The sequence below is a fragment of the Tigriopus californicus genome, chromosome 2 (genome assembly GCF_007210705.1).
Source record: "Tigriopus californicus strain San Diego chromosome 2, Tcal_SD_v2.1, whole genome shotgun sequence".
NCBI lineage: Eukaryota > Metazoa > Arthropoda > Copepoda > Harpacticoida > Harpacticidae > Tigriopus > Tigriopus californicus.
Window position 1 is genome coordinate 6,785,988 of NC_081441.1, and position 12,166 is coordinate 6,798,153.

At 49.2% G+C, this 12,166-nt stretch overlaps 2 protein-coding genes across 3 annotated transcripts; both read right to left on the reverse strand.

The window, feature by feature from the left end:
* Window positions 1–263: 263 nt before the first annotated feature.
* Window positions 264–3,459, reverse strand: LOC131892854 (histone-lysine N-methyltransferase 2D-like). The gene is made up of 4 exons (XM_059242712.1): window positions 3,265–3,459; window positions 2,427–3,128; window positions 1,722–1,795; window positions 264–1,637 (listed from the first exon to the last, which is right to left on the reverse strand). Exons 1-4 carry the CDS (start codon window positions 3,358–3,360, stop codon window positions 872–874), a joined length of 1,638 nt encoding a protein of 545 aa, XP_059098695.1. The 5' UTR covers window positions 3,361–3,459; the 3' UTR covers window positions 264–871.
* On the reverse strand, window positions 3,457–10,551 carry LOC131892842 (serine/threonine-protein kinase WNK1-like). Of its 2 annotated transcripts, XM_059242695.1 has the most exons (14): window positions 9,010–10,551; window positions 8,772–8,929; window positions 8,613–8,701; window positions 8,251–8,488; window positions 7,939–8,182; window positions 7,813–7,877; window positions 6,174–6,500; window positions 5,897–5,931; window positions 5,591–5,825; window positions 5,201–5,467; window positions 4,820–5,121; window positions 4,223–4,725; window positions 3,881–4,142; window positions 3,457–3,810 (listed from the first exon to the last, which is right to left on the reverse strand). In XM_059242695.1, exons 1-12 carry the CDS (start codon window positions 10,112–10,114, stop codon window positions 4,272–4,274), a joined length of 3,519 nt encoding a protein of 1,172 aa, XP_059098678.1. In that variant the 5' UTR covers window positions 10,115–10,551; the 3' UTR covers window positions 3,457–3,810; window positions 3,881–4,142; window positions 4,223–4,271. The 2 variants fall into 2 exon arrangements, with proteins under 2 accessions (XP_059098678.1, XP_059098679.1); XM_059242696.1 differs by lacking the exon at window positions 6,174–6,500 and having other exon boundaries at window positions 9,010–10,549.
* Between the last annotated feature and the right edge of the window lie 1,615 nt (window positions 10,552–12,166).

A 12,166-nucleotide genomic window follows, 5' to 3' on the forward strand; every position in this document is an offset into this window, starting at 1 on the left:
GATAAAATGCTTCAAAATAAAAAAAAATCTTGATTGATGTAACGCTAATTTTCAACCGAGAATATTCAAATATGCGATTTTGTGTCGGAAAAGCGTAAAATAGGTCATTTGTAGGCTGTCATTTGTTAATAATGTGGTATGATTGAAACCCGTCTAAAAATATGAATCTTTTTTTTTGATGGTTTTCCCCTTATTTTATACATTAGACCAGATACATAGAAAATATTCACAAACGAGCAGACATTGAATGGAAACCGTACCAATGCCAATTCAGTAAGCCTTTATTCTCCATCACAAAAACGATAAGCTTCGTTTCGTCCGAATAAAAAGAGATATATATATCAGTGTGCAAGTTCGTCTTCTGGGATCGCTCACAATATCCCCAATCCCGTCTCAATGAATGGAGAGAACCAACCATCTTGGTGTCGGGCACACTCTCACTCTATCCATGTGTAAGGTTGGTTGTGTTCGTAAGTCAAGTTCGTCGAGCCCGCTGAATTCCGGGCTGAAATGGCAACAATATCACTGGCTGCTGATGATCGGTTGACCCGCGACGCATCTCTCATTTCTCCTTCCTTTCATCCCCTCTCCTGTGTTTGCCATGGTCTAAATTGTGAATTTGTCCAGCCCAAGGATGGGGAAAAAAGACACGTAGCGGACACCCGTGATGGTGTGTTTAAGGGCTCCACCACCCGCATCCACACGCACCAATACAAGAGGATAAACGTATTTTCTAAGATAGATTTATGGTGTATGTAAAGTTAATTTCACTGACAATCGTTCCTTGATCTGAGCACTTTTCAAAACGGATCAAGGATGATGATTCACAGCTCATAAGTTCCCCACCCTCCCCGAGGATCCTAGACATCTCTCACATGGGCGCCCCCGCATTCGAGGTTGTGGGCACCATGGACAAAGGCAGGAGGGCAGGTCCTTCTGGAGTCATGTGATATTGATAGTAGCGCCCATCGGGACCGGCAATAATCTGATTTGGAAGGGGAAGGGGCCCTCCGGGACCTGTGGACATGCCCATTGACAATGGGTTGGGACCACTACCCATCAGCATCATGGGCGAGGGCGGCATTCCCGAATTGCCCATGTGCACTGGCGCTCCAACCCCAGGGTGCATGGGATTGAGGTTGAGGTTGGCCATTTGTTGCTGCTGTTGTTGTTGAAGATGTTGTTGTTGTTGTTGTTGTTGCTGAAGCTGTTGCTGTTGTTGCTGCTGTTGTCCGACTGAAGGCTGGGGTTGTTGATGTTGATGTTGTTGTTGTTGTGGTTGCTGTTGATGATGATGGTGTTGTGGTTGTTGTTGTGGTGGCTGCAATTGCGGGTGCGGATGTGGATGCTGTCCACCGGGCATGTGAGCTTGAGGCGTCATTGATTGGCTTGGATGGGTTGCGTACACCCCATTGTTGGGATCTTTCGAGCCTCCCGAGGGAAGCACATTGCCCAACGCGGGCAACAATCCGGGATTGTTGCCCAGGACCAGACCCGGAAGACCCGGTACATCCGGCACAACCTCTTGTGAGCGTATAGCCTCCAGCAAGTGCTGGCTCAATTGATGACGCTCTAAAGAATACTCGCGCTGGAGTGTTTCCATTCTGACCAATAGTTCTTGCATTTGCATTTTATGCCTGAAAACCGAAGCAGAGGGAAGTAAGGACAAGGCCATGCGATCACCTATTCCTGCCATTGATAAGACGTGAATGAACACTTACCGTTCGTCCAACAGACGAATGGCCTCGGAGAGTTCGGTAGGAGACTCCTGCATGACTTGACCGCCCAATGCACCCTGGAAAAGCAAGATGAGAAATATGAAGAAATGCTTGTCCATCTGTGTGTGTACACGAGCAGATCACGAGAGAACAATAACGATGGCACCATTCCTGATCCAAAGTGAGTTTACCCCCCTCATGCCTAAGACAACATGTCAATCCCAACCCCGTATCAAGCACCAATGTCCCTTTCATTAGATATACATAGTGGGCATTAAGTTGAAGTAAGGACGATGCCAGTTATTGCGAGATAACCAATAGACGATAGTTAGGGTCTTTTCGCACCCGGGCAGAACTGCATACCATACACAATACAGACAGTAAATACGTAGTAATGTACGCAATATACTGTATCTGTGGGGGGCATTAATGGATAGGTTGAAGGGAAAACAGAAGGCTGGGACAGAGCACAAGAACAATACGCCACAAAGCAACAGTGGTTATTGATTGTGGTAATTAATCTTCCAACGAGATCCCCGGGAACGATCTCGAAAAGTGTTTGAAGATGACGACGCAACATGCGAGTTGGGTACCAAAGATACTGCCAGCAGCCGACAAGTGGACCATCACCCAAAGGGGGATTACGGGACTGAGCCGCAGCAAGCCCATTTGCGCATGTACCAATGGGATTCCCTTACTGGGCCTTACCCCATAGCTCGACCCCCACAGACCACTTTTCGTGGGATCCCCTTTCCCATGATGGTTCAGAAAGCCCGTGGAAGAGCGCATGGAAGAACTTTTGGAGCTCATCTCGCCCAAGCTGGGCATCATCGTAGAGCCGCTGTGATGGTGATCGCCCGGATTTCGTCGGATGATTTTGGAGAACGGGTCCGGTCGGCGAGAGGCCATGATGGTTTTACGTCGGTCTCCGTGCACCGTGTGGTAAACACCGACCTCATCTTCGAAAGCGGGAGCGGACTCCATAGGCGAGTTGAAAGAAGACTCACAAAGTGAGGATCGGGAGAGTGTTCGTCGGGGTCGATGGAGTATAGGGTGCGGGTAACCATGGTCATCATTGGTGGGCAATAGCTCACTCAAACTATCATTGAGCTGTTGTAGCCCGTTTTGTTGTTGTTGTTGTTGTTGTTGTTGGTTTGGGGGCTGGATCTGATAAAATGGACCATTATAGGTGCGCTGGTTGCGTTCCAAGACCTCACGAGAAAGTTGATTAGAGAACGACGAGCCCAAAGCAGAGGGTGCATTTGATACATGGGATTCTTGACGACCACGGTCTGTGGAGTTCGTGTTCCCCATGGGGGTTATTTTTGGAGACAAAGCATACGGAGAATGGTGACTAAAATTACCATGGCCATGATACGTGCCAGTAGAGGTCATCGCGTGAACACCGCTCTTTTGAGCCAAAGAAAAGAATGGAAGAAGCAATTGAAAATAACAAATGAACCATAATGCGAAGTGACCCTTCACCTTGTGCGTAGTGGAATTCTTTGTAACATGGTGGACTACTTTGCCTTGATAAGAAACTTACCAGGGTAGTGGGATGTGGAACTAAGGGTCCGCCCATAATGTTTCCAGGGTGAGCTTGTGGGCCCATCGTGTGGCAACCGTGGCTCAAGCCCTCCATGGACTCGACGGTGGCATAATTTGGATGTAGAGGCCCGTTTCTCGGGTACACCCCTTGTTGTTGTTGTTGTTGTTGTTGTTGTTGTTGTTGTTTGTTGTTGTTGTTTGTTGATGCTGCTGTTGCTGCTTTTGCTGTTGGGAGGAACTGATTTGGTCGCCATTGCCCTCTGTATGATAGTGCTCATTGGAGGGCGATGGAGGCGGCACTTGCATTGGTGGCAGGGAGAGCACTCCTTGAGGAAGCATGTTCTGATACATGGCCAAAGTTGAAGCCACCTCGGGATGCTCCTCGGACACATCATTCGTGTTCTCACTCGCGGTGGTGTAATTTGAACCTGCAGGGCTAGGCGTCGACTCCGTATTCGGACCAGAGTTTCCATCAGGCGTTTTCTGCACCACAAATCTACCGTGGTTGCGTTGGGCGTTGAAGTGTTCGCTTCCACAATTTTGCCTATCAAAGAGAATTCATCCAATACAAGTTGGCTTCAACGTCTTCGCCTTCTTTCATGTCTGACGCTCACCTTCTTTGTCCTGGAATGCCAGATTGGCTGGCCGATTACTATCCGTGACAAGGCTGATGGAGAATCGATTAGGAGCATCACTCTCCATGATCGAATCGGGGGTTTCTGACGGAATGGCAGGATTCAACGACGAAACTAGCTCGGAGGAGCATTAGGGGTCAAAGGAGCCGAGTCTTTGTTGCCCGAACTGGTGGACGCTTTGCCAGTGGTCTTCCCCATAATGCTCTGCAAGTTGAGCTCCAAGTTTTCTATCGATGCAGATCTGCAAGAACAGGGCAGAGTAATCATTGTGTAATACAATCATTCCCGTCCCAATCATCCGTCACGGTAGAGAATACGTACTGGGTTCCTCCTGCAATTCTTGGATCTGACAAGTTCGCGTTGGACTGATTCACGTCTTGACCCGTGTCAGCCATGATAGCACCTGAAGAGCCATTGTTTCCTGGACCTGCTCCAGCGGAGGACAATTGATCTCCACCGTTCTCACTATTCCTTGCCCACCACTGTAGCTGTGGCCGTCCAAATGGCCTCCCCCTTGCACCGAGTGCTGATGGGTGGTATGGGCATGACCTCCGGGCAACATGGTCGGGCTCGGTTGAGGGGGCAGACTCAACTGGGGATCTTGTGAGGCCAAACTGGCCAGTTGCTGTTGCTGTTGAGGCACCCCGGTGGCAGATTGGCTATGATGCAGTCCGCTGTACTGATGGTTCGAAGGTCCACCAGCCGCATTGTTGGCTTGCGTGGATTGGACGGACAACTGGTGGTATTGGTGAGGTTCAGATCCCACAGGGTGAGAAGGCATTACGTTCTCTAATTTGGAACGCAAGATTTCCAAAGAGGGGTCTCTATGATAGGAGAAAAAATTACGAATGATCGTGTGTTGCATGAAATAACTAAGTATGCATGCATAATATTACATATTAACAATCGTTATCTTACTGTTGGGATTGAGTTCCACCTTGTCCATGTCCTTGGTGGATTGATTGCTGTTGTTGTTGTTGCTGCTGCTGGTGCTGTTGTTGGAGCTGCTTCAACATTTGCGGACTCACAGTGGATTCCGGGGTGAACGAGTTCACAGGCGTGCCGTCTGAAGATGTCTTCCCTCCATCATGGGGCAAGAGACTAGGTGTTTGCGATCTAGAGGGTGTGGGACAAGGGGGAGGCAAACTAGACCCATCTGACACACCCGCATTCACTCCTTCACCCACCACAAGCTGAACGGAGAAGCGGGAAAACCGATTCTAAATAGGAGAGAGAAAACTCGAACCATCAGCATTTTGAAGTCACGAGCACAACGAGCACTCAATCAACTCATCGAACCTGGGCATTAGACTTGTCTTCGATTCCAGAAGGGATCTCGTGGCTTTCTTGAGGTTTGACCTTTTGCGGACTATTGGTATGGTCCACATTGGTCTCGACCGATCCATCGATTCGCGGTTCATTCGGAGCGCCTCCAGACACAGGCCCATCCAGTGGAATTCGGGCCACCGGAATCTTGGTGGGATTTTCTTTGAGTTGCTCGGCCAAATCCAATAGCTGGTCATTAATGAAATTGCGGTGCTGCTCATGCCAAAACGATTGCTCAATCTACACGAATTGCCGCGGGGGAAACGTAAGCGTTAGCAACAAGGTTTGGTTGGCCTTCTATTTCTTTTATACTATGGAGGAATAAACTCGTGTCCATATTCAATCTTAGAAATAAATACTCACAAATGCAGAAGACACTTCGTTTGGATCGAAGTCCAGGGTATGGAATTCGAATGTGACCGTCTTGGACTCCAGAGTCTCGATGACTGCCTCCACTTTGACTCCACCTTCAACTTGGTGTATTCCTGACACCTTGATCACTGGGCCAAGATTGGTGATCTTTTTCCGCTTGGATTTCTTGGTTCCCTTTGTCTTTTCCACCTCATGTTGTTGAGAATTCGGATCATGATGCTGATTACTAAAGAGAAGGCCAGAATTTGAATTTGTTGGTACAAAATTGGAATGAACCCTGCTAGGATTAACCCTTACCCTTCTGCGTTTTCGACCGCCGTTCCATCCGTGTTCTAAAAAAAAAAAACACGGAGGTCGAAGATTAGATTCAGAATGCTATGGTGAAAGCCATAAAGGTAAGCGAGATTGAGATCGAAAAAAGCCCAAAAGCCAATGAAGAGGAAAGGGGTAAACATGAAAGTGGAGCGGAGCCCATCATCTAGGAGCATAATGAATGTTGTTGTTGATGATGGAATAACTACGGCAAGGATCCAGAGCCCACAAAAGGGAAGCGATATCGATAGTCGGTCATCACCTGGGTATGATGCTCTATGAGAGTCTCTTCGAGAGTGGGTAACTCAATGCCTACGCTAGCTCTACGCAGATTGTTGTTATAAACTGTAGTGGCCGGAGGAGCAGCATTTGGGTTATTAGCTGTGTTAAGCAATGGCTCCGATTGCGGGACATTGCTCACTAATTGGGCGTTAAGATCATTGGTGGATGCAGTCAAGGGCGAGGGCGTGGCCAGAGTATATCCAATTGTGTTAACGGGAAGGGAACCTCTGCGCAAGCCCTGATAGTGGGATATGTGAGCAAGATGGTGACAGTGGCCCAGCGATTGGGCCGAGGCACTCTCAATTAACTGAAACAAATGCAATCGTGCGGGATCGAATCAACTCAAATAGGAATAGAACACGAAATAAAAGAACACATCAAATCAATTCACTCGGAATCAACGTAGAAACAACTTGTTACATTCATTCTTGGTGTGCAACTGTGCATGTTTTCTTTTGGAAGCATTCTCATAATGCTTAATGCTGCTCCAAGCGAACGAATTTAAATGAGTGATTGAAGATGAACTCTTTAAATGTATATAAACAAAAGCAAACGAAATGAAAGCAAAGAATACGAATAGAACGAAAGTTTTTTCAGCCGTCCCCATGATTAACATCCTCCTCTTGCACCTCCTACACGAAAAAGAGGCATCATATCCAGGGTCATAATTTGTTGGTGTCGGCTGACTATGCAATCCGTGAATATGACAATTTAGAAGTGGATGGATGTTCACGGACTTACGACTTTTCCTGATCGATTGCACATAGGATAGTTGTCAGGCGTGAATAAATCAACGGCCGATGACGTGTTTAGAGTGGAAGGACACGATGGTGATAATGAAGGAAGAGGAGGAGGAGGAGGAGATTTCGCTACGCCACTTGAAGAGCCCGATGAAGGGACAAACTCGGTTGTGATGATCAGAGGCGACACACAGGGCACTTTCGAAAGACAGCCAGAAATGTGGGATTGAAATGGTCTAGAAGGAGAGGAGGAGGAGGAGGAAGTGGAGGGAGAAGATGCTTTTCTGAGCCGTGGGTCATACTGAAACCCATCAGTATACTGGGAGGGCAAACAGGCAGGAGAAGTGGAGGCCGAGGTGCTATTGGCCAACCCAGGCGAGATTTGGTGTTGTACGTGATGGCGATGGCTTGTTCCCACGGAACATGGAGGGGGGTTCATGACTGGCAAGTATGGCCCCAAAGGGAACGGCATCATCGGGGCGTTGCCATCTAGCATTGGCTGATAGACCAATGGTTGACCCAGATTCGGAGCCAAGCTCATTCCAGTGTCACCACTGGATAGGGAAGATGATGACCCGCGTGGGATTGACTTCGTGGAAACGGGGGATATTGATGACCCAGATATGATTGGATGATTGCTCAAAGGCTGCTAAGATCGAAATGATTGGCTTAAGCAGTCTACAAGGTACACTGACTCACTAGGTCAATTATAAAGTGAAATAGATGCACCCATAGGATATTACTGCATACTTCAACGGGTAGCTCATCACAAACACTAACAAGACAGTATCACAAGACAGATTGGTTCACAAAATTGAAGTTAAATAAAGATCGGGGTTAAAACTTTGAATTTTGACTTTTTGTAAAAGCGATCATTACCTGATGTAAAGGGGCATTTTCTTGAGCACTCTGTGTTGCGTAACTGTGGTAGCCAGATTCCAAACCTAAAAAGGAAGAATTCGCAAGTAGTCAGTCCTATTTCTTTTGAAGATGCTGGATTCATACTTGGAGCGACGTGTCCTTCTCCTGGATACAGGGCTTGTTGACCAGCTATGTATTGTTGTTGTTGCTGCTGTTGTTGTTGCTGCTGTTGTTGTTGCTGCTGTTGTTGCTGCTGCTGCTGCACAATCAGTTCATTGTCCCTCCGAAGACGTTCCTCCCGATCTTTTTTGAGATTGGCCAATTGAAGTTCCATCAGTTTGGCCAATTTTTTTGCGTCCTCCTCCGTCACTAAAATTCCTGACGTAACCTGTAGGACAAGTTCATTCAATGTTAAAGCAACATGTTTTGCCAACCAATCGCAAATCGCAAACCCACCATGTTCATGGTGATTTCATTGCATTCATCCGAATCCAAATTGAACTCGAATTCGATCGCCTCATTCTCTTTGTGGGCAGGCTTCTCTCGCCGTTGCTTTTTGATGTCGGTCACTCGGAGGCGAAAATTGATCATGTTATTTTGATTAACCACCATCATGTCACGGTCCAAAATCTCCAATTTGAAACCAATATCCTCTTGGAAGAACTCCATTTGCAACAATTGCTTGATGGACGGCCTACGAGGGAAACGAGTTCACAAATCTCTCCATCATGTGATCAACATGTCACGATCAACATCAAGCTCTCAAGATGAAAGGCTTGGGAAACATGAGTTTGGCATATAGTACGGGAACTACCTACCTTTTTGATCGGTCCAGCTGTGTGCATAAATCAATGATTTCTCGGATGTCCGGATCCTCTACCTTTTCCATACTCAAAGGGCGGATTCCCTATCGTCACAGATCAAATCAATGCGTTAGTAGTTCAATTCCAGCTTAGATTGAATATCTGTAAACTTACGTTGACCACTCGCTTATAGATTTGTGCCGGACCTGTGCACTCCGAATAAGGATACTCGGAGGTTGCCATTTCAAGCATACACATGCCAAAAGCGTACACATCCACACTTTCGTCGTACTGCTCATCGTACATTTCGGGAGCCATAAACTCAGGGGTACCTAAATCGAAATCACTTGATACACTCCTTGTAGGAACAGGCCTAAAGACCCAAGGCCACTATAAGAGCAGGGCATCTTACCGATGACAGATTTGGCAAACGATTGGTTTTTGAGCGTTGCCAAGCCCAGATCGCCAATCTTGACGGATCCGGTGGGTCCAGTGATAAAGATGTTGTCGCACTTCAGATCTCGATGAATCACAGGAGGAGAACGGGTGTGCAAGAACAAAAGTCCTTTCAAGATTTGTCGACACCAGGATTTCAGGACGCGTAGATTGATGCGTTTGAATCGGCGGAGGTAAGTCTTGAGGGTACCCGAGGTCATCAATTCGGTGACGAGCACAATGTACTTCTTGGATACATTCTTGGACTTGTTGACCTCCCAAGACTCGTAGAACCGCACAATATTGGGATGTTGCAGGCCTTTGAGCATTTCAGCCTCTTCCCGGAAACGCTGTCGCTCGATCTTACTCAGCTTCTTTTGTTGCAACTCGCACCAAGCTACGGACACGCCCGAATCGGTATCCAGTCCTCTAAAGACAGTTTTGAAGCTGCCGCGACCGATTTCCTCGGGAAATTTGAGGAAACGACCATCGGGCGAACTATCCGTGGCGTCTTGATCCTCGTCCTCATCCTCTTCAATCTCTGGCGGTTTTTTCTGAGCTAAAAGCGGATCATCTCGCCCATCCTCTTTGGGCTCGGGCGGCGCCGGAGCTGGCGGTGTATCGGAATCCAGTGGGCCTACTGGAACAGGTTGAGGGCCATTGACAGGGACAGAGGCCGATTCGGAAGCAGCCACCGCTGAATCGCACTTAACAGATATCGCGACGAGATCTGAGGGATGGCCAATAGATGGCTCGTTGGACGCGGGCTGAATGGTTTCCTCTGTGGTCAGCTGCCGATGCCATCGGACTTTGGGCCCACTGGGCGAATCTTCCTTGAGACTGCGAGCACTCTTGAGGATGCTGGCCCCAGGGGAATCGACCTCAGATTGGTCCTCGGTCAACGTGGAGACCGGATCACGCGAATGCACAGAGTTCACGCCCGCCGCGGCGGCTAAGCTGGCGGCCATGGCCAATCCTGTTTGGATGGGCGGGGCAGAACGACGACGATGGCGTAAGGGGGGCCGAATCGGTGCCCCCGTTGGGGCACTAGACGCGTCTGGCACTATTGGGGTTTGGCTCATTCTAATTGCTGGCTTGCCAATGGCCACACCTCACGGCGAACGCCATCTCGGAGCAGGATCCAATGGAGCATCACCTTCGGACAGTGGCCCATACCGACGGGATAGGACAGCGACAATGTGGGCCGACCTTCACAAGACAGACAATAACGGCGTGCTGGCCAGATCGGAGCCGGCCTAACTCCGAACACTCAGTGGCGACTGATGGCGAGAGGGGCGCATGCTTCGCTCGAGTAACCGCAGACCTTGAACCGTTTCACCTACTCACCGACAGAGACGCGCCGCTCCGGCCTGCGGGTCCCTGACAACTCAATGTGAGCTGGAACGCGTTGATGTTCAAAATGTCGATGGTGGAGCCTCCAGGGTTCAGTTCCAACCCTGCTCAACGGGACAAGTGGATTCTCGAGACGAAAGGGTGGGGCGGAGGGAAGGCTTGGGAACCAGACCAGGGCCTGGCCAGCTTGGGTCAGCCTGAGTGTGAACCGGCCGGCCGGTTGGATCAACTGGCACTTAATGGAAGCCACCAGTAGTGGAGGATTCGAATGGGGCGGGTCGAGGCTGATAATTCTGCCGTCTGTCGACGGATGGAAGGATGACGTTCGTCTGGCTCGCGATGATGGGCCAGTGGATGACACCACCACACTTCCAGTTGGACTGAACCTGACTCTTTGACTCTTACGACGAATCCTCGATCCAGCGAGTCTTGCTCTGTCTCTGGGCCNGGAAGGCTTGGGAACCAGACCAGGGCCTGGCCAGGGTGGGTGCGGTTGATGGAGGGAGGAGTGGTCTCCAAGGTAGGAAGATAGACAGACAGACAAACGCCTTGTGTGCGCCGTCTTGTGTTGTTGTGGTCTATGTGCTTGTGTGTGTGCGTGTAGCACTGTATCGTGATTGTTGGCGTGTGTCTTGGCAGGGGCAACAGCAGCTGGTAGCTGTCGCTCTCGGTGGGCCCCACTAGTTCGGCGGCCTTGTCACCGCGCTTCCTGCCGACTCAGTGTTTCCAACACGTTCTTGGCTTCTTCTGCCGGGCTCAAGAAGCGTCCGCGCCGGTCAGCCTCGGCTGGCTGAGTAGCCGCAGGCCAAGGTTCCCCTGGGCTGCTCTTGGGTCAGCCTGAGTGTGAACCGGCCGGCCGGTTGGATCAACTGGCACTTAATGGAAGCCACCAGTAGTGGAGGATTTGAATGGGGCGGGTCGAGGCTGATAATTCGGCCGTCTGTCGACGGATGGAAGGATGACGTTCGTCTGGCTCGCGATGATGGGCCAGAGGATGACACCACCACACTTCCAGTTGGACTGAACCTGACTCTTTGACTCTTACGACGAATCCTCGATCCAGCGAGTCTTGCTCTGTCTCTGGGCCGCCGCCAACGACGTCTTCGTCCTCCGGCGTCTGGCGCAGTCCTGTCCTCTAGGACGACTGGCACCGTCAGCAGTTCTTGGCCCTGGCTGAGGGCGTCGCCTGTCTTGTTCATTCCTCGCTCATTTTCATTCGGACACCGCGGGACAGCGAGAGCACTGGTCTTCCAGCATGATTGCTATCCAAGGTCCAGGCAGTGTAGATAGAGTTTTAAAGTACGCAGAACACCCGAAAATCGGCTAAATGGAAGAGATAATTTATCCCCGAATAATCGAAGACCCGGCCATTATTAATTGACGCAGGCATTCATGCAAAGCGTGGATATTTTTCGTTTGGAGACATAGCCATCCCTAGGGGGTGGACAGGGGGATGCTTTTCTTGTTGAAAAAAATCGAGGCCGGCAGGATACTTTTTAAATTGAATTAAGTTTCAACTATTTTGGCCATCTTGGGGCAAAAGTACATTTTCCCGAATTTTGACCATAAAGTAATAGATAACCTATAGATTTTCGGGGAAATTTAAAGGTGTATGTCATGCTTAGGCGACATTTAGGAGAAATACTGGGTGCACAGAAATGAAGGGCTACTTAGGCCGTGTCTAATAATGTTCGCCCCCGTTCAAAAATTTGTTTGACCTTCAAACCCCAGCTTTCATCAAGAGGAACTGTTGAACACATACAGTAGTGCTATACTGCAAA

Excerpts from the sequence above, each read along its gene's own strand:
- LOC131892854 (XM_059242712.1), bottom strand. The coding sequence starts at position 3,360 with ATGGAGGGCTTGAGCCACGGTTGCCACACGATGGGCCCACAAGCTCAC. Across the intron at positions 3,129-3,264 it reads TTCCACATCCCACTACCCTG|AGCGGTGTTCACGCGATGAC; the intron begins GTAAGTTTCTTA and ends TTGGCTCAAAAG. Across the intron at positions 1,796-2,426 it reads TGTGGGGGTCGAGCTATGGG|GGTGCATTGGGCGGTCAAGT; the intron begins GTAAGGCCCAGT and ends TTGCTTTTCCAG.
- LOC131892842 (XM_059242695.1), bottom strand. The coding sequence starts at position 10,114 with ATGAGCCAAACCCCAATAGTGCCAGACGCGTCTAGTGCCCCAACGGGG. Across the intron at positions 8,489-8,612 it reads CAGCTGGACCGATCAAAAAG|GCCGTCCATCAAGCAATTGT; the intron begins GTAGGTAGTTCC and ends TTTCCCTCGTAG. Across the intron at positions 5,468-5,590 it reads ACGAAGTGTCTTCTGCATTT|ATTGAGCAATCGTTTTGGCA; the intron begins GTGAGTATTTAT and ends CAATTCGTGTAG.